The sequence below is a fragment of the Myotis nattereri genome (genome assembly GCF_964212035.1).
Source record: "Myotis nattereri genome assembly, chromosome: 7".
Classification (NCBI taxonomy): Eukaryota; Metazoa; Chordata; class Mammalia; order Chiroptera; family Vespertilionidae; genus Myotis; species Myotis nattereri.
In genome coordinates this window covers 40,960,773-40,981,664 of record NC_138082.1, presented here as the reverse complement: position 1 = coordinate 40,981,664, position 20,892 = coordinate 40,960,773, and the positions used below count along the sequence as shown (strand labels likewise).

The 20,892-nt window shown below is 38.1% G+C and overlaps 1 protein-coding gene across 5 annotated transcripts; it reads left to right on the top strand.

Moving 5' to 3' along the window:
* The first annotated feature begins 3,475 nt into the window (after positions 1–3,475).
* Positions 3,476–20,455, top strand: RBM45 (RNA binding motif protein 45). 5 transcript variants are annotated; one of them, XR_013996211.1, is made up of 11 exons: positions 3,476–3,895; positions 9,791–9,913; positions 10,884–11,010; positions 13,525–13,647; positions 14,419–14,598; positions 15,471–15,600; positions 15,769–15,853; positions 16,045–16,211; positions 17,693–17,893; positions 19,991–20,036; positions 20,202–20,455. XR_013996211.1 is itself a non-coding variant. In XM_081095266.1 (11 exons), exons 2-10 carry the CDS (start codon positions 5,058–5,060, stop codon positions 17,883–17,885), a joined length of 1,161 nt encoding a protein of 386 aa, XP_080951392.1. In that variant the 5' UTR covers positions 3,501–3,895; positions 4,904–5,057; the 3' UTR covers positions 17,886–17,893; positions 20,202–20,455. The 5 variants fall into 5 exon arrangements, 3 of the variants coding, with proteins under 3 accessions (XP_080951390.1, XP_080951391.1, XP_080951392.1); XR_013996212.1 differs by having other exon boundaries at positions 3,478–3,895; positions 16,048–16,211; XM_081095266.1 differs by lacking the exon at positions 19,991–20,036 and adding an exon at positions 4,904–5,090 and having other exon boundaries at positions 3,501–3,895.
* Positions 20,456–20,892: the final 437 nt, after the last annotated feature.

The window sequence follows — 20,892 nt, the reverse complement described above, 5'->3', positions numbered from 1 at the left end:
AGCTCCAGTGTAAATGGAGCGCCCCTTTTAAAAATGTGGAATGGAAAAAAACCAAGATGGCGGCATAGGTAAACACCGGAGTTTGCTGCCCCGAACAACAACTTCAAAAATACAACTAAAAGACGGAACGGATATCATCCAGAACCACAGAAAGGCTGGCTGAGGAGAGATTCTTCAACTAGAAGGAAAGAGAACAGCATACCGAGGCTCAGAGGAGGCGCAGTGTGGAAAATACAAAGGTACCGAGGTGCGCGTGAGCGGGCTGGTGGCTGAGGGTGCGGTTGTCAATCGGGAGGGAGTCCCAGGCTCTGAGCTCCAGATCCGGGCGAGTCTCTAGGGACCCAGACTCAAACGGGAGAAGCGGGACTGTCTGGCATCAGTCGGAACGTGAGGGCAGCTTTCTCTCCGAGGTTTACAGTGGTTGCTGGGACTCTGAGAAGCAGAGCCTCTGGGGACGGGACTGAGAGCAGCCATAACTGCTCCCTCTGCCCGCCCTGTTGATCTCATGCAACCCGCCCCACCCAAGCCCTGCGCAGAGCCATTTGCCGGATAGCCTCAGGCAAAGGCTAGATTAGCACCTCTCCAGAGGACAGAAGTTTTCCCACTGCAGACACAGCTGATTCTCACAGCCAGTCGGCCTGGAGGTCAAATCCCTCTAGTATTAACTACAACAATCAAGACTTAACTACAACAAGACTGCGCACAAAGACCTCTAGGGGGTGCACCAAGAAAGCAAAAAAAAAATGCGGAGACAAAGAAACAGGACAAAACTATCAAGGGAGGATATTGAGTTCAGAACCAACTTTTAAGGTCTCTCAAGAACTGTCTAGAAGCCACCGATAAAGTTATTGAGATTTACAAGAAATCTAATGAGACCCTCAATGTTGTGATAAAGAACCAACTAGAAATTAAGCATACACGGACTGAAATAAAGAATATTATACAGACTCCCAACAGCAGACCAGAGGAGCGCAAGAATCAAGTCAAAGATTTGAAATGCGAAGAAGCAGAAAACACCCAACTGGAAAAGCAAAATGAAAAAAGAATCCGAAAATACGAAGATAGTGTAAGGAGCCTATGGGACAGCTTCAAGCGTACCAACATCAGAATTATAGAGGTGCCAGAAGATGAGAGAGAGCAAGATATTGAAAACCTATTTGAAGAAATAATGACAGAAAACTTCCCCTTCCTGGGGAAAGAAATAGACTTACAACTCCAGGAAGCACAGAGAACCCCAAACAAAAGGAATCCAAAGAAGACCACACCAAGACACATCATAATTAAAATGCCAAGAGCAAAAGACAAAGAGAGAATCTTAAAAGCAGCAAGAGAAAGAAACTCAGTTACCTACAAGGGAGTACCCATACGACTGTCAGCTGATTTCTCAACAGAAACTTTGCAGGCCAGAAGGGAGTGGCAAGAAATATTCAAAGTGATGAATGCCAAGAACCTACAACCAAGATTACTTTATCCAGCAAAGCTATCATTCAGAATTGAAGGTCAGGTAAAGAGCTTCACAGATAAGGAAAAGCTAAAGGAGTTCATCACCACCAAACCAGGATTATATGAAATGCTGAAAGGTATCCTTTAAGAAGAGGAAGAAGAAGAAAAAGGTAAAGATACAAATTATGAACAACAAATATGCATCTATCAACAAGTGAATCTAAGAATCAAGTGAATAAATCATCTGATGAACAGAATGAACTGGTGATTATAATAGAATCAGGGACATAGAAAGGGAATGGACTGACTATTCTTGGGGGGGAAAGGGGTGTGGGGGATGCGGGAAGAGACTGGACAAAAATCGTGCACCTATGGATGAGGACAGTGGGTGGGGAGTGAGGGCGGAGGGTGGGGTGGGAACTGGAAGGAGGGGAGTTATGGGGGAAGAAAGAGGAACAAATGTAATAATCTGAACAATAAAGATTTAATTTAAAAAAATAAAATAAAAAATAAAAATGTGGAATGAAATGCAAGGAGAAACTGTCAGAATCTTGTGCTAAATTCAGGGGAAGAACCCAGAATGCCTGACTGTTAGTTGTTATCACACAATTATACAATATCCAGAGTTGGGGAGCGAACGCCATAGTCAAAGAGAGCAAGAAAATAAATCCCCATTGTGCCATTGTACATATATTATCTCATTTGATCTCTAAGCTATTAGTTTCATATATATTTTCTCATATACTCCTAACCATGTAAGCTTAAACTATTAACTTCATGAGCTCCTAACTTTTATTTAATACTGTTCATATACTGTCCTTTCTTCAAGAGCATAACTTCATGAGGGAAGCAGAGTCACCATTTTGTTTTATACTATATCACTTCGGTATAGCTCAGTACCTAACACATCAAAAACATTTGCAAACAATCAAAAACATTTGTTTTAGATGAATGGATGGATGAATTAATTAAGCCGGAAAACTACCCCAGGGCTCTGTTACCTGTATCTCTGTTGCCATGCGCTATTCCACGAGCCTCAGTTTCCTATTACCATTTAATAGGTAATATTATTTCTACTTTACAATTTAAAAAACTGAAGTTGGAAATGTGAGGTAACTTGTCCAAGCTCACACAGTTCAGGCAAAACCGTTGAACACAATCTGACATTACTTTGTATTATATATTTTCATGTAAGATTTCCATAATACAATAAAAGTTCTCTGAGGGCAGGAATCATGTCCTTGCTATTCCAGATTGTATGTCTAGCTCCTTGACCAGAGCCTGGAACATACTTGGCACACAATATTTCCCTAAGATCATAGCAACCCAGATCTTAGCAGTCAAGGACCAATCAAAGAGCTCGGCTCCAGGACCACTTTCCGGTTTATTTCTTTCCCTTCATTCCACTGCCAATGCTATATCCAGGCCTGGTTTCTAGGTTTTTGCTAGTTTTCTGAAAACCTCTCCTCGAGGCCCATTAACACGAATCCTTAGAAGTTATTATGCACGTTGCCTACACCTTACCATTTCTCCTAGATTCACAGTTGAATAGTCTACCCTTTCTGCTCTCAAACGCCCAGCGGTGCTTGTGGGAGTTGAGCAGATTAGCAGAGGCATCGGTTCCGGTTTGGGCTCTGTTACCTGGATCTCTGTTACCATGGGCTATTCCACGAGCCTCAGTTTCCTCATCCCAATTTTCTCAATAAATGAGGCTGGAATTGGATGAGCTCAAAGGTTCCTTTCAGCATTAAGGTTTTTCCATGTTAATTCTATGGTTCTCTTTTGAGCTGATGACCAAGATGGCAAGTTTGGGGAAAGAATCCTCTGAGGGTGGTGTAAAGCCAGAGTTGGAAAAGCCCGTGCGACAGACGACGCTGTTCTGGCCGCAAGGATACAGGTTTGCACACCTGATGTTTGGACTTCAGCTCCACAGGATTCAAGCCCAGGACTGAGTTAGGCTCCTCCGGGTCGCCAGGGGGCGCTGCAGGCCACTCGCCAGAAGCCGGCGGGACAGCGCCAGACTCTTACGACTTCCGGAAGCGGAGCGCCGGATCCGCAACGGCCAGGTGTGCGACGGCGGCGGTGGCGGGCCCGGCGGAAGCCAGGAGCGGCGAAGGCGACCGGGCCTGGCTCCCGCGTCCGGTGGGGCACCATGGACGAAGCAGGCAGCTGTGCGAGCGGGGGAGGCTTCCGCCCGGGCGTGGACAGCCTGGACGAGCCGCCCAACAGCCGCATCTTCCTGGTGATCAGCAAGTACACGCCCGAGTCGGTCCTGCGGGAGCGCTTCTCCCCCTTCGGCGAGATCCAGGATATCTGGGTGGTGCGGGACAAGCACACGAAGGAGTCAAAGGGCATCGCCTTCATCAAGTTCGCACGCAGCTCGCAGGCCTGTAGGGCCATGGAGGAGATGCATGGCCGGTGCCTCGGCCCCTATGATACCAAGCCCATCAAGGTGCGGGTGCCGGGTCCGAATACCCGCGGGGACGGTGTTCGGGGGTGGGGATGGGTCTCGGGCCTCCCTAACCCCCCGCAGCTGGGTCGGGGTCGGGCAGTGGGAGCCTGTCTGCTCCCGGGAGCGGACTAGGGGCACCTGGCACTCTGGGGACGAGGAGCGGGGAGGACGGCCTTGGGAAGAGGGTTTTTCAGGACCGCTCGCGCGCCTGCGTCGGGGTGCAGGGATACGGGGATGGGGGGGAGGTGCGGGTCCGGCCACGCCCCCCTCACCCCCCACGCCCACGGTCCCCAGCTCTGGCCCTGGCCTACTTCGAGGGCTCCTCTGACTCTCCTCTCTCAGAACGAACCCCCCCCCCCCCCCAGTTGACCATTGTAAACACAGATGACTCTGCTTTTCCACAGTTAGGTAGGGGGGTTAACAACTTGATAAGAGTGCATTCAACTGTGGCTCTCTGGTGTTGGGCATTTTCCCACTGCCTGACAAATGTATATAATGTTTAAGTGCAGGTGATTAAAATGGCTCATATTACATATTTATCCCTTTTGTGATTTTCAAAACCATTTTAAATAAGCCCTATCGGTGAAGGTATGAATAGCCTGTGTTCTGTTACTGCCGCTTTTCTTGGAAAGCAAACCCAAGTGAACTGCCTTAAGAAGAGCCGAATCACTGTGATGGATGGTAGTGTAGTTGTATTACGTGATGCTTTGTGTACTTAGTTCACCCTGGGGGTATTTATATTAAGTTTCTTCACTTGTCTGTAAAATTAAGGTAAATGACACATGGCAGGAAAGGTAGTTTTGAGGGTTATATGACAGGCTCTGCTTTTAGCACGGTGCCTGGTACAAGGTAAGCCCTCCTATATCCTTGTTGCCGAGATGTCATTCCTTACTTGCTGTGAATGGAGAATCGAGCAGTTGCTTTACAGTGTACCCTTCACCTGTCCTGCAGAACTAGGTAGCTTTCCACAGAATTCTGCTTTCTCAAAGTTTTTTCCATTTACTACAGAAAATGAGAAGAATATTACAAGTATGGACTTACATAAATGAAACAGAGATATTTCCATTTCTGGAGGTCTTTTCTTTACCCCCTTGTGCAAAAGAGGAGGTGCCTGGGACTGCACCAACAACAGTAGACACTCCCACGTCTCCAACCCTTTGACATGGGTGACAACAGATCATCAACAAAACTAATTGTAAGGCCACAGCATATTCTAGATCGGGGGTTTGCAAACTTGTTTTCTAAAGGTTCAGATAGTAAATATTTAGGCCTTGTGAGCCACATACAGTCTGTCAAATACTCTATTTTCAACGGCCCTTTAAAAATATAAAAACAACGCTTAGGTTCTAGGCTGTAGAAAAACAAGGCTGTAGTTTGTTGACTCCTGCATTAGATTGATCATTTTTTTTTAATTGATTTTTTACAGAGAGGAAGGGAGAGAGACAGAGAGTTAGAAACATCGATGAGAGAGAAACATCGATCAGCCGCCTCCTGCACATCCCCCACTGGGGATATGCCCACAACCCAGGCACACGCCCCCGACCGGAATCGAACCTGGGACCCTTCAGTCCGCAGGCCGACGCTCCATCCACTGAGCCAAACCAGTTTCGGCTAGATTGATCATTTTTATCTCCTTCCAATTATGATCTTGGGGAAGAGGGTTTTTATACTTTTGAGTAACATAACCACAGAGATTATAACTGAAAACATGCTCCAAATTTGAAACCCATAGATCTCCTTTCCGTCATTAAATTACTATAAGAGAAGTAAAATTCCCAACACTGAAATGCGCCTTCCCTTTTAGCCACAGAGAAATTAAATTACTCCCAAAGTTTAAATTCTGTTTTTCACATTTTTGTTCACTCATTTTCAGCCAGAGGGTTGTTTCACTGCTGTGCCCAGCTAAACAGTCTTAAGTTCATCCTTCAGCAGCTGCAGTTGGAGCTATCTTCCACGAGAATGTAATTTTTTTTTTTCAGTATTCCCAGTTAAATTAATTCAGCTTTAATTTTTTTCATGTACTTTGCTTTTGCAAAATTCCAAAGGATCTACCTACAAGACAAATTACAAAATTACAGCACCAGGCCTACAGCCAGTAGATGTCCAAGTAAAAGTCATTTTGTTACCAGCTACATTATCTAAAGGAAAACAGTAAACCTAGGAAATACAAGAGAAAAATAATTGGTTTTTAGCTTTGCAAGAATGTCTCTTAGAGCCCATAGTCTGTGAACATAAAATCTCAGGAGTCATCCATTAGGAGATTAATGATATATGTTGTCTACTTACATACTGTCTCCTTTATCAGATATATGAAACATTCCAGTCTGCTAATATTTAGAAATTTGTGATCTGATGGCACTTCCATCTCAAATCTTACTACCTGAGACTCCTTTTCCCTCCATGGTATCCTCCCATATACTTAAAGGTTCCCTATTGTCCACTAGACTAACTTTATAGAGGGCCATTTCCCCATTAGTCAGTGTTAATAATATTTCATAATATAGTGGACATACAGTGGAGATAAACTGGAAGTAGACTCTACCTGGGGATATATAGATATATAGATATCTGTGTCTTGTAAGCAAGTTCCACATCTCTGTGACAGCTGTTTTCCAAGCAAACATAACAACCTTTTTTTTTTTTTTTTTTTTTTAAAATATATTCTATTGATCTTTTACAGAGAGGAAGGGAGAGAGATAGAGAGCCAGAAACATCGATGAGAGAGAAACATCGATCAGCTGCCTCCTGCACACTTCCCACCGGGGATGTGCCCGCAACCCAGGTACATGCCCTTGACCGGAATCGAACCTGGGACCCCTCAGTCCGCAGGCCGACGCTCCATCCACTGAGCCAAACCGGTTTCGGCCATAACAACCTTTTTAAAAAAATAATCCTTTATTGTTGAAAGTATTACCTATGTCCCCCTTTTCCCCCCCTTTGACCCCCTCCAGCCCACCCCCATCCCTCACTCCCCACCCCAGGCCCTCACTTACCCATTATCTGTCCATGGGCCATGCACAACCTTCTTTTTCAATATTCCTAAAATCTCATGGCTTTATAAGCTCTGAGTTTTTTACTTGCTGCCTCTTACTCTATAATACCATAGGTCCAGATTTTGTCATTCTTAAATGACATAGAGCCCCCCCCCTTTAAAAGAAGAAAAAAGCGTTTGTGTAGCAATTTATATTAATTTTATTACTTTTCCTCAAGTTATAAAAATAAAACTAGCCATTAAAATTTTTGTATATAGCTCTATATACAAATCCACAATCCTATTTAGAGATTTTAATATTACTCTGGAATAATATAAAACGGGTGGGGAGCTTTTTTTTTTGGATATTTATAACATCATTCCCGAGCCATACAAAATTATCAACTTAAAAATTAGCCTGCCCTATTTGGTCAAACATTTAATTAACTTATCCCTAATGCCTTGGCAGGGCCAGACCAAATGATTTCGCACGCCTTATACGACCTGTGGGCTGCATGTTCCCCACCCCTGATATAAAACCAAGACAATTTTACAAATTAGAGCAATATAAAATTAAATTCCAAGTAATAATCTAATGCCATAGATGATGTTTCAATAAAACTAAATTATCAATAGTAGAGAAATGGAGCCTCAAATCATTCTGTATATTTTCTTACTCAGTGCATCATTTGCATTGTCACTGAGATGATCCAGAGTATGGTAATATTTTTTTTTTTTTTAAATCCTCACCCAAGGATTAAAAAACCTAGATATGTGCCCTGACCAGGAATCGAACCCACAACCTTTTGGTGTACTGGATGTTGCTCCAGCTAATTGAGCCACCTGGCCAGAGCTATCTTTTTTTTTAAAGAAGATTGATGATAGAAAAAAATTAAGAATATGACCATCTAGAATTAAAGCCAACTATGTCAAATATTACATTAAACAGATATACTAAACATTCCAATGAAAAGGCAGTGATTGTCACTTTGGCTGGTGTGGCTCAATTGGTTGGGTGTCTTCCCATGCACTAGGTCTTACCATGAAAAGGTTGCCAGTTCAGTTTCCCATTAGGGCACATGCCCTGGTTGTGGGCTGGATTCCCAGTAGTGGGGTGCAGAAGGCAGTCGATCAGTGTTTTTCTTGCTTAAATATCAAGAAAAAAATCCTTTAAAAAAAAGTAAATTGTCAGGATTTAAAAAAAAGAATGAACTAAATGCTATTTACAAGAGACACTTTGGGTATAAAAAAATACAAAGTGGTTGAAAGTAAAAGAATAGAAACAGCTGGTGTGGTATCAGACAAAATTGTCTTGAACAGGAGAGGAGTATTAACAGATACAAAAAAATATCAGTCAAAAAGTACATAACAATCCATATTGTTTATGTAGCCATTAATAGAGTTTCAAAATACATTATACATTATTGATGGAACTAAGGAGACATTCACAATCAGATTTTTATACATTCCTCTCAGTATCTGATGGAACTAGTAGACAAAATCAATAGATATGTAACATTTTAATAACACTAACCTATATAATAAAAGCCTAATACACTAAGTGTCTGGTCGGCCATTCAACCAATCAAAGCGTAATATACTAATGATATGCTAAGGCCACTCAGCCACTCGCTATGACATGCACTGACCCACCAGGGAGCAGATGCTCTGACAGTAGGTTAGCTTGCTGCTGGGGTTCGGCTGATCGGGACTGAGCGAGATGGGCTGGACACTCCCTGGAGCCCTCCCACGGTCCCTCCCCGGCTGGCCAATCTCCTGCATCCCTCCCTGGCCCCAATCATGCACTGGTGGGGTCCCTCGGCCTGGCCTGCATCTGCTCGCAATCTGGGATGAGAGACTCCCCACCTCCCCCGAATGCACAAATTTAGTTCACCGGGCCTCTAGTTAACTATAAATTGGCATTTAGTGAACACTACCCAATAACTGCAGAGTACACATTCTTTTTCAGTGCATTCACTATTTTTGGTAAACCAGAATCCAGACATAAAAATACGTTTGGAAAAAATAGTGCAGAGATTGGTAATCCTATATAATAAAAGGCTAATAAGCAAATAGACTGAATGGTGGAATGACCAATCGCTATGACACGCACTGGCCACCAGGGGGCAGACGCTCAACACAGGAGCTGTCCCCTGGGGGTCAGTGCACTCCCACAGGAGGAGCACCACATAGCCAGAAGCGGGGCTCATGGCTGGCAAGCACAGCGGCAGTGGCAGGAGCCTCTCTTGCCTCTGTGGTAGCACTAAGGATGTCCAACTGACGGCTTAGGCCGGCTCCCCAAGGGCTCTTGGACTGCAAGAGGGTGCAGGCCAGGCTGAGGAATCCCCCCAGGAGGGCAGGCGAATTTCGTGCCACAGGCCTTTAGTAGCTCATATAGGAAGTCACTGCAGCCCAGCCAGGTGCCTCAGTTGGTTAGAGCATCTTCCCATACACCAAAAAGGTTTCCGGTTCGATCTCCAGTCTGGGTGCATATGGGAACAACCAATAGATGTTTCTCCCTTTCTCTCTCTAAAATCAAACATATCCTTGGGTGAGGATTTTTTTTAAGTCATTGCAATAAAGATTGCTTAAAATTTTTTCATTTGACCTTATTACATTAACCTACCATGAACTTCATACTAATAATGAATTAAGTATATTTAAGGAATAAGGCCCTAGCTGATTTGGCTCAGTGAACAGTGTCGGCCTCCAGAGGTCCCAGGTTCGATTCCAGAAAGGGCACATGCCTGGGTTGTGGTCTCAATCCCCAGTAGGGGGTGTGCAGGAGGCAGCCAATCAATGATTCTCATCATTGATGTTTCTTTCCCTTCCTCTCTGAAATCAATAAAAATATTTTTTAAAATGAGAATAGGAAAACAACTGATTATTTTCACATTGTTTTGTGGAATTTATTTGTTTCTTAGGTTTTAATTGCTCAGTCCAGATCATCTGGAAATCACCGAGATGTAGAAGATGAAGAACTTACAAGAATATTTGTTATGATACCAAAGTCCTACACAGAAGAAGATCTACGGGAAAAATTTAAGGTACTTAGATTTTCTAATCGTCTAGCATTTGATAATTCATAATCCTAAATTGGTTGCACGGTTACTAAATCTAAAGTGTGATGTGAGTTAGATCATTAGATTGGTGGTGGGGAATTAAATAACTATTTTTAAGCTATCTTTTTCAATCTGTTTTTTAACTATTAAACCTAGAATAAAGTAACTTTAAAAATTATAGACTATATGAAAACTGGAAAATACATATGAGCATCTTGGTGTATTAGTTCACATAACCTTTAAATTAACTCTGTGAGGTAGGTAGAGCTATTAGCACCAATTAACAGGTACGGAGACAGCCACAGAGAAGATAACTAAACCACTTAGTTAATAAGTGGCTGGGCCAACATTTGAACCAGAAGGTTCAATTCCAGAGCCTCTGCTCTTAACCACTAATGAGCAAGACTTTGCAGCTCTCAGACTGTTCAAATTCTTACTCTCCCTTTATAACTTGGGCAAGTTATTTGATTTCTCTAAGGCCCAGCTTCCTTTTCTGTGAAATAAGCAGTAAAATAAATATATAGGGTGACCCCCCAAAATATATACACATTTTAACAGCTGATGGCTCAGTTTGAAAATCAAATGTATTTTAATAGATACTGCTTTTATAATTATTCAAAGTGTGTGTATACATTTAGGGGACATCCTATATATATCTTTGAAGGACTGTTGTAACAATAAGATATTATATATAAAGCAAATGCTCACTAAATAAACATTTTTATTATTTTGGTTATTATTTGGTTATATCATTATTATGGTTATTTTTCTAGTGCTTCATTAGTTTGTGGCATTGTAAGTCCATTATTAAAAATGACTTTAAATTCTAACTCTAATTTCTTTTTTGGCAAATAAGAGGTATAAATAAATTTTAAAATAGTTCTGAGATAATCCCTGTTCAGTTATTAATTTTGACTCTTCTAAGATCTCTTTTTTTTTTTTTTAACTCTCATAGGTGTATGGAGATATCGAGTATTGCAGCATTATTAAGAATAAAATGACTGGAGAAAGTAAAGGTTTGGGCTATGTTCGATACTTAAAACCATCACAAGCTGCCCAAGCAATAGAAAACTGTGATCGAAGTAAGTATGTGTTTATTTAACATTGTTAAAAACTTTTTTAAAATTACAATTATTCTCAATAACTGAATCTAATACTGGTTTTTTTAATAATCATATCTACTAATTTAATCTTAGCATTGGGAGTTTAAATATATATAGCCCTCAGATGAAAATTATTTTGGGCTCTATGATTAAGCTTTCATTGAGGCACCATCTTGAAAAGAAATAGCAACTATATTAGTGAAAATGTTGTTGCCATATTTTGGTTATTATTTCTATAGGTTTGGATTGGTTTTTTTGTTGTTTTTTCATTTTTAATATATTTCTTTATTGATTTCAGAGAGGAAGGAAGAGGGAAAGAGAGATAGAAACATCAATGATGAGAGAGAATGATTGGCTGCCTCCTGCACGCCCCCGACTGTGGATCAAACCCGCAACCCAGGCATGTGCCATTGGCCAGAATCAAACCTGGGACCCTTCAGTCCGCAGGCCGATGCTCTATCCACTGAGCCAAACTGGCTAGGGCTGGATTGTTTTTCTGTGGTTTTTTTAAAGTGCATATTTTACAATATTAAGTATTTAAGAAATTGATCTACCCTTTCAGGTGTTTTTTAAAAATATTCATATTAAAATAAACTCAATAAGTTTTAATATTTATTCATATTTGACCTAAACTCTAAATAGAATTTAGTATACTAACAAACCTAGGGTAAGGATAGCATTTATAAGTTTGCTAATATAGGTAAGTAAATATACATTGAGTTAATTTCAAGCTAGAGTGACATTGATTAGATCTGCTGTTGCCTGGTACACATCATGGAGAATAAGAATTATAAAGAAGAGCCTTGACTGGTGTTGCTCAGTTAGAGCATCAGCCGGGGCACTGAAAGGTCACAGGTTCGATTTCAGGTTAAGGGCACGTACCTGGGTTGCAGGTTCATTCCCCACCCAGGTCCTGGCGCTTGTGGGAGGTAACCAATCAATATGTCTCTCTAACATTGATGTTTCTCTCTCTCTCTCCCTCCCTCCCATCCACTCTGAGAACAATAGAAAAAATCCTCAGGTGAGGATTAATTAAAAAAAAAAAAAGCAGCAGCAGCCAAGGAGAATTTTCCTTATTGTGATACTTCTAGATATATTGACCTTTAGAAATGCAATATGCAGTAATTAAATTAGTGTGTTTCAGGATATAAAAATTTATACATACTGCAAATAATTATTGTTAATTAGGTAACCCTAAGGTACACACCAAAATTTGCTCTCAGACCTTTCTAAATTTCTCACTCAGCGTTAATTGAATACCTATGGTATACTCATCAATAGGTTAAGAAGAGGCTTACAAATTAAATATAAAATAATCTTGTCATTTAAGGAATTTATAGCTATATTGCATAGCCAAGATCTAAAGGGCAAAATATAAAGAATAAAAGAATTTTTAAAAGCTCTTTGAAAGCAAAGTGTATGTCTTATTTGTCTATTTCTGTCATCCCAAGTATCTAGTATAGTAATAAACCCTTAATAAACATTTATTGAGAACTTAAAGATACTGAAAATAATCTAACAGGTGAAAAACAGGTACACTGAATGAACATGGGAATACATTGGAAGTTGGATTTGCATGTGGTGGAGAGTAGGCGGGACAGAAGGTGAGAGCTACTTTGGATTGCCTTGTAGATTGTTTTAAAAGGAGAAAAATAAAAACTATTTCAGTACAGTTGATCTAACCACAATATCAAGGATGGATTTCCAGGGAAAGAATTCAAACCGGCTACTTTCATCCTTTTTGAAGCCATTGAATAATACAGTGGGAACTATGAACCTTCTTCTTTGAAACATGTCCATATGCATAAGCATTTTGTTTCAAGTTTCAGAAGGTTCATGAAGGAACCTTCCCGCCTTTTGAAGCTCATTCTTGCATCCTTATTTAAAATCCTGGATCCATAGGCAAAGAGACCAGTTGAAGGGTTGTTGTAATTAATTGAAGAGAATCTAAATTAAAAACAGGCAGGGAAGTTAGAGTGAAATATAACACCATCTTAGTGTATTTCAAAGGAATAATCTTGGTGACAGGTTGAATGTTAAGAAGCCTATAGGATTTGATGTTGAGGAGCCTGGGACAGTGAATGATGATGTCATCTGTAGTTAGGGGAAATGAGAAAGAATAGCATAGAATTGCTGATCCTTCATGTCTTACATTGACCCATAATTTGGAATTCTTGCTGTTTTTTATTTGACCTTTTTTATATTCCTAAAAGCAAAGAAGTAGGGTCTGGGAGATGGCAATTATATATATTTTGTTTTATACAATTATACAGGGTATCCCCCAGAAATGTATACACATACATTTTTTTTGATAACTCAATTGATGTTTCTTTTCAGATTTAACCCATTAGAATGAATAATTATTCAAAGTGTGTATACATTTTTGGGGGGACACCCTGTATTTATAAAGCTGAGTCAATCACTAGCAATCAAGTATATTTACAGGTATGTTAAATTGCTATGAAGCTTGAAATTCATGGATTCTCTTTTCAGGTTTTAGGGCAATCTTGGCTGAACCCAAAAATAAAGCATCCGAATCCTCAGAACAAGATTATTATAGTAATATGAGGCAGGAGACTTTGGGACATGAACCTAGAATAAATATGTTTCCATTTGGTAAGTGGGCTACCTTTACCTTATAGTGGAAGTAGTACATACAATCTCAACTGACTTTTTAAAAGTATTATTAGCAGTCTGTAATATATCACTTAGTGAATAAAAGTCATACTGTAGTGGTGCTTTTGTTTTGTTTTGTTTTTAGTTTGTCATGACTTCTCATGTCCTTAATATTTAACACTTATTTTAACTTTCTATTATAGTTTTCTATGGTTAGTTATGCATTTTCTCAACATTAAATTGTCACTTTTTGGGTGAGCTGCTATCTCTACGCAGCTGGCCAAAAAAGTATGAAAGACATAGACAGATATTTCCTCAGTATTGAATCCTAAAATTGTGTCCCTAAGCCACTGTTGCTTTAAAATTAAAGCTAGAGAAAGGAGAGGAATAACAAAAATAGGAAGCTAGGAAAAGGGGGAAATGAGTGGTGAAAGTAAAGACTGTGAATGTCATTTGGCACAAATGTTCTTTTAGAAGAAACACATCATATTTTGCAGTTTCGCATACTAAACATAATCCTGTGAAATTAGACTACACATTCTGCTTATGTTTCTGTGTGGAAGGCGGGGCAGTGGGCAGAAGTTTTCAGTTTTCTTGTCATTGGTTCCTTTTGTTGGTACTGATTACCAAGAGCATTCTACAAAATACAGTGCCTTTGTTCAGTGGAATGGACACAGCGAAAGTTCATTTTCTTTTCTAGTACCTAAAGTGTTAAATGCATTCTTGAATGTATAGAAATTTAAAGATTTACTTTTTTCTGTATTATTGGAGAGCAACAACCTGAATTTTCAAATTTTGACAAGAATGACAACAGAGGCCAAGAAGCTATCTCCAAACGCCTGTCGGTTGTATCAAGAGTTCCTTTCACTGAAGAGCAGCTTTTCAGCATTTTTGATATAGTACCAGGATTGGAATATTGTGAAGTTCAACGAGATCCTTATTCAAGCTATGGTAAAATAATGTCTACATTATTTTTTAGTGTGTATTTTGTTAAAATGGCTTTTCTCCAATGAGACTTCATATGTTAGATACTGTTTGTGTGACAGTTTTTCTTTTTATCTGCTTTAAACTTTAAATACAGTGATTCCTTAATAAATAAACCCCTGGGAATATGCCTTCTTTCTACTAAGTATTTTTTTTTTAATATTTTAACTCCCACAAAATAGAGCATTTTGTATTTCTGGTTGTAAAACAAAAACACCTCAAGATAGGGTCTCTCTCTGTACTCTTTTTTTTTTCTTCTTCTTCTTGCCACCCGCCCTCCCTCGCCTTCCCTCTGAGCTTCCTCACTCCATACTCTTGTTTAATGCTAGGCAAATTTATAAACCCTTAAATATCCTCCTCAGCCCTACATCTCTTTTTCTTAAACTTTATACCTTGAATTGAAACTTCTTTCCTTCACTTCAAGTACCTACTTTATACTTCCCACTCTTAATAGAAGCAAGGCTGTAATATCAGCCATTTGAACTTTTAACTAATTAATTGATTAAGCCTATTATCTAGTGTTAGCTTAATCCATCTTGTATTTTTAAAGCCTTTTGACTTGGAAAGGCTTTTTTCAAGGGAGGCATTTAAAGGGAGGTATTATCCTTAAAATATCATGTTCATATTTTTACCAAAATCTGGCTTATACTTTGCTTTGTAGGAACACAACTATTACACAGGTTTGTAAGCGAACTTTGTTTTCTGACACACTTGATTCTGTATTTACTATCTGTATGATATTAGGGTATTTCTACATTGTTTCATTTTTGTGGCAGTACCACAAATGTATTCAATCTTTTTTCTCTTTAACTCCTCTATATTATCTATCTTTGTTTTAGGTCATGGAGTGGTTCAGTATTTCAATGTAGCATCAGCTATTTATGCAAAATACAAGTTACATGGATTTCAGTACCCTCCTGGAAATCGGATAGGTGTTTCTTTCATTGATGATGGGAATAATGCCACAGAGTAAGTACCATTCCAGGAATGTCTAAAGCCAAGCTTTGGGTATATGTGATTATGATTTGAAAAATAAAAATATAAAACAATATCTCAGGTGAGGAGGTCATACAAAACAAGTTACAATTAAGAGACAGTATTTCTAGTTTTCTATAAATTATCAGTTGTTATCTTCAGTCTCCTTAGAAAAATGGCAACACAGATGGTAGCTGCACAGCTTGCATCAATGGTGTGGAATAACCCAAGTCAGCAGCAATTTCTGGTAAGTAGGTAAGAATTTAACCTTCCATAGGGTATAAAATAACTGTGGCCTTGATTTATTAGCTATGTAAGAACATTTTCAGAGCTATATAAAAGACCACATAGGTGCCATGATACTCATCTCTTTAGCACTTGACTTAAGATCCCTAAAGTGTAGTTTTTCTTTTTCTCGTTTTGTACCCACCTCTTCAGCAGCAATTTGGAGGAAGTTCTGGATCACAGTTGCCTCAAATCCAGACAGATGTTGTACTTCCGTCATGCAAAAAAAAAGCCCCTCCTGAAACTTCTGTGAAAGAAAGACTGTTTATCGTATTTAACCCTCATCCTTTACCTTTAGATGTATTAGAGGATATATTCTGGTAAGATATCAGTTCTACAAAGTTACATTTTATAATATAATTTGTTTAAACCAGTCCTTTAAGCACTCACAATCTTGAAACTTAAATCCAGTACCTATTAGATAGAGATGATTTGTTCTGTGCTTTAAAAAACTATTGATATCACCTTTTAAAATATATGATCATTTCCTTATCTATCATTCACACATCCTATGTTTCCACACAGAATTAATTTCCTGTTTTTTTTTTTTTAAGGCATAAACCCATAGGATTGTTTTGAAAAGCATACGTAGAATGGACAAGTCATCTGTTCATATAAGATACATCTGCATACACCTGTCCTCTAGAATTCTTTCCACATAGCCTTCTCATTGTAGTTGTAATTTAAATGAACAAAGTTTATTAAGTATCTTCTGTTTTGTTCATACTCTGTTGTATCCTTAAGGATTTTATAAAAACTTCATTGAGTAAACAATTACTTGATTGTATGGAAGAACATATAGTTAGTGTAAAAAGGGGGAAGGCTCTTGTTTATTTCTGTTTTTAATATAACTCCTACCTTAACTTTTTCTTTTTCCCATGTGCCTTACAACAATGTTAGTGAATTAAAAAGATAGATAGGAAACTTACCAAAGAGCTGCACAAAATGTCAGGTATGTGGTTCAAACTCAAGTATTTTGACTCTCCTTTAGCTGACTCATTTAGTTTATTTCTTGAACCTGTCCTCTGGTCCAGGCAGGCACTATGTTAAATGCTAGAGACATTATATAAACAAAACATTATAATAGGTAAACAAGATAAAATAGTTATTGTCTTAGAGATTACCTTATTTAGGAGACATATAAGTAAATAGGGAATTTCAACCTGGTAAGATTAGTGCTATGAAAAGAGTGGATGGGCTATGAACTTAGAAGACTCCCTGAAAGAAGTAAGGTATAGTGGAAACCTGAAGGATAAAAATAATTTAACCCAGAAAGAAAGCTGGGACTGTGGGTGGTTATTGCTGCCAGAGAGAATGTGAAAGAGGTTATTAGAATATGGAATTTGAGACTGAGGGGAGATAAAGCTGGAGAGGACAAGAAACTGTCAAGAAAGGCTCACAAAGTATCTTAAGGAGTTTGTCTTACTCTGGAGGCAATGAGGAGCTGCTGAAGGGACTTTTAGGGAGGAAATGATATTTATGTTTCAGAAAGATCACTCAGAAGACAGGGTGGGAATGGATTGGAGAGGGACAGGGAAACTAGTAAAGAAGATATTAGAGTAACCTAAGGAAAAGGTAATGATGGTCTTCATGAAAAATAAAACCTGAGTGAGAATGAAGAGAAACTGACAGAGAAATATTTAAGAAGTGAGATTGAATAGGAGATACGATATGGGGAAAGAGGTGAAAAGGGAGTCCAGAATGGACCCAAACTTTCAGACCCGAGCAGCAGTATTTAGTAATGTCAGTTGATTTTTTTTTTATTTATTTTTTTATTTTATTTTATTTTTTTTACTTTCAGTCGTTTTGGTAACCTGATCGAAGTTTACCTTGTGTCAGGAAAAAATGTGGGGTATGCGAAGTATGCAGATAGAATAAGTGCTAATGATGCGATTAGTACTTTACATGGAAAGATCCTGAATGGAGTCAGACTTAAAGTTATGCTGGCAGATTCCCCACGTGAAGAATCTAATAAACGACAAAGAACTTACTGATTCTTGAGGTAAGCCTTTTTAAATCTGAATTTTAAAACACACTGGCTAAATAGTGTAGTAAGAGGAATATGTATAATATGTACTTTAGGAATTTCTTTTTAGAAGTTGTCAGTTGAAAGCACTGTGGCTTACAACTTTGCTGATAAAACCAGTTCAGGTTAATTTTATAAAATTTTTTTTTTAACTTGAACTTTTTAAAACTTAAATGGTTTCAGTGTTTGCTGGAAGAATGTTTTTGCCCTTCTATAAAATAAAATCATTTCAAATTGGAAAATTAATTACTTTTTGGTTTGTGAATGTCATAGATATTAAGAGTTGAACTTTTTTACTATATGCTTTCATAAACATTAAAGTTGAAGTACTTATAAAGATTTTTAACTTGAAGACTTAATGACTTGCATTATGAAATGAAGTAATTTATAAGTCTTTATAAAGAATGTTTTCAGTTCTCATTAATAAAATGCCTAAGCACAATATCAAATAATAGAACTTTGAACCTAAAGTTGGTGTTTTCCTGGACTTCCTGGACTTATATATATAAGCTTGTGCTTTAAAACTACACATTCAGAAAAATATTCTTTTGTGCATATATACGTTAAAAAACAATCCTGACAATTTACCAAAAACCCTTTTGTTTATCATAAATATTGATACATGCAGCCATATAAATTCCTTTTATTAGTTTCCAGAAATCGAACTTAAATTTTTGTTTTCTGTAACAGTCAATTTATATCTTCATGGATTGGGGAAACATTCTTGTAAATTTAGAAATGTTCAACTATTTCACATTTTTATTCTATAAATGAATTCTGAGTTTCAGGAGGAGGAATGAGCGTTTTCTCTTCTCACACATACTAGCTTCCCAAGTCCACTGCTAGTCAAATGGTAGCAGTTGGCAAGCCCTTTGGAAGCACATTTTTCACTTGAGGTTTTCTTTCTGATCAAGAGAATTATCAATATCAGGATGAATTGCCCCAAGCCTTCCTGCTGATGGCCCTTCCCTAATAGAGCAAGTAAAGTGGTTAGTTCCTCCTTCCTAGAAGGCGGTGGACAATAAGAAGTGTTCATTGAGCCCATTGTGAGTAATCCTAATTTAGAAATGTTTTCAAATGTTTTATTTGATTACAAAACCACACCCATTACTCCATACAATGTAGAAATTCTAAATTGCCAGTGAAAAAGAATTAGCAATTCTTTTTTAAAACAAAGCAGTTATTTGTGTTTACAAATAAAATGTTAAGAACTGACTTGTTTAGACAAGCTATCTTCTAAAATAGCATGAAAGTGTATTTATTCATGTCTGTGAATATTTCAACATATAAGTAACAGTTTTTTTATTCAAAGAATGTTTTTCTTTAAAAACTTCTTAGTATCAGAAAAATATTTAAATTAATCTTGTAGTTGAATCTTTCCTAATGGTTATGATATAATATGGAGAATATTAGACTTAAAATGAGAAGAGCGGAGTTTGAATTCCAACTGACACTTAACTGACTATGATTGAGCAGATCTCTTCACCTTTCTGAAGCTTTTTTTCATGGTGTTATTGAAAGAACAATATTAATTATATAAAATGTTTTTAAAAATTTTGTAAAACTCTTATATTGGTGACTTAAGTGAAACCTTTGAGATATCGTCTCCAAATGATCATAAACTAAAAGTTTAATGGTACAAAACTACCTTGAGGTTCTCTGGTACAGAACTTTATAATACCCTGTAATAGTGATGTACATTCATCCAATTCCCTACATTTGAGGAAGTGCCTATTTTTCAGCATGACTAGTCATGAAATATACATCTACCATTTTCCCTTATTGAACTATTTATTATACATATTTAGAGCAAAGATGAGGAGGGTCAGATTAGTGAAATTCACGAGGACATGACACCACTCAAGAAGGCTCGTTCCTTTCATCTCTGAGGAATAAGCCCAAGTTTCAGTGAGCCACACCTAGGAAATAAGAGAAGAAACTGGTCTAAGAATATAACTTTGAGAGTAGTTGACTGATGTTTTGAGATGAAGCTGATATACAAAATATGCCTCTATTTGAGGAAAAGAGAAATTCTAGTATTTCATAGCATTCTGATTTTGTATTAATTTACAGCATTTTCCCTCCAGAAATTCAGTATGTGCTTGCATCATCCTTCCAGGTAACTTTGGTTTTGCTTATTTGGGGGCATCTATGAATAAGTAAGCAGATAACATTGGTTATACTGAAATAAAGGAACAATTCCTAACATTTTAGGAATACTATATACAACAGCTGTTTCCTTCCAGGTTATGATTTTCATACTTGTGTTGTGTTCTTTCTACAGAACAAAGACTAAATAATGACATAATCCTCAGCTGACTGACTGAAAATGTGACTGGACGCACTCCCTGTGGACAGTTGACAGCTTTTTTTTCATGTTTGATAGTCTGTGCACAACATTGTTTTGTCTGGGGAGCAGGGATTGTTGACATGTGTTTCTTAATCCACACGTTAATGCTAAAACTAATATAGTAGTTGTTTCTTAGAGCAATATGTTGTTATGTGTAGTAGAAATAAAGTTTTCTTTGCTTAACTAAATCATGCCTTATTTATGTGAAAGTTGAGAATGAAAGACTTAATAGATAGTGTTTAGAATATGACTAAATGACATATTTCATTGATTTTGAGATGCACGTTTTTCCACTTCTGCAATTGGAAATGTCTCAATTATTGATTGTGTATCATAGTGTAATTGACAGCCTTTTTTTCTTTCGTAGTGGAACTTAAAGATGCTTCTTTCAGTCAGTTGCATCTTAGATTCAATAAAATATGGTAATTGTTACTCAGTCTACACATGAAGATTGACTACTTACATTTACTCTAAGGCAAAAGCCAAACACACATCATTAGAAATATTTTTATACAGTATTTCTATAGTTAACCCAAAATTTGTTGGTAATTTTGTGAATATCTTTTAAGATCATAGAGAAATTGTGATAAAGAAAAAAAATTAAATTGTTGATAATTTTTTTTTA

Coding starts and splice junctions, on each gene's coding strand:
- RBM45 (XM_081095264.1), top strand. CDS start 3,596: ATGGACGAAGCAGGCAGCTGTGCGAGCGGGGGAGGCTTCCGCCCGGGC. Junction 3,896..9,790: donor ATGATACCAAGCCCATCAAG/GTGCGGGTGCCG, acceptor TTTGTTTCTTAG/GTTTTAATTGCTCAGTCCAG. Junction 15,854..16,044: donor CAAGTCAGCAGCAATTTCTG/GTAAGTAGGTAA, acceptor CCACCTCTTCAG/CAGCAATTTGGAGGAAGTTC.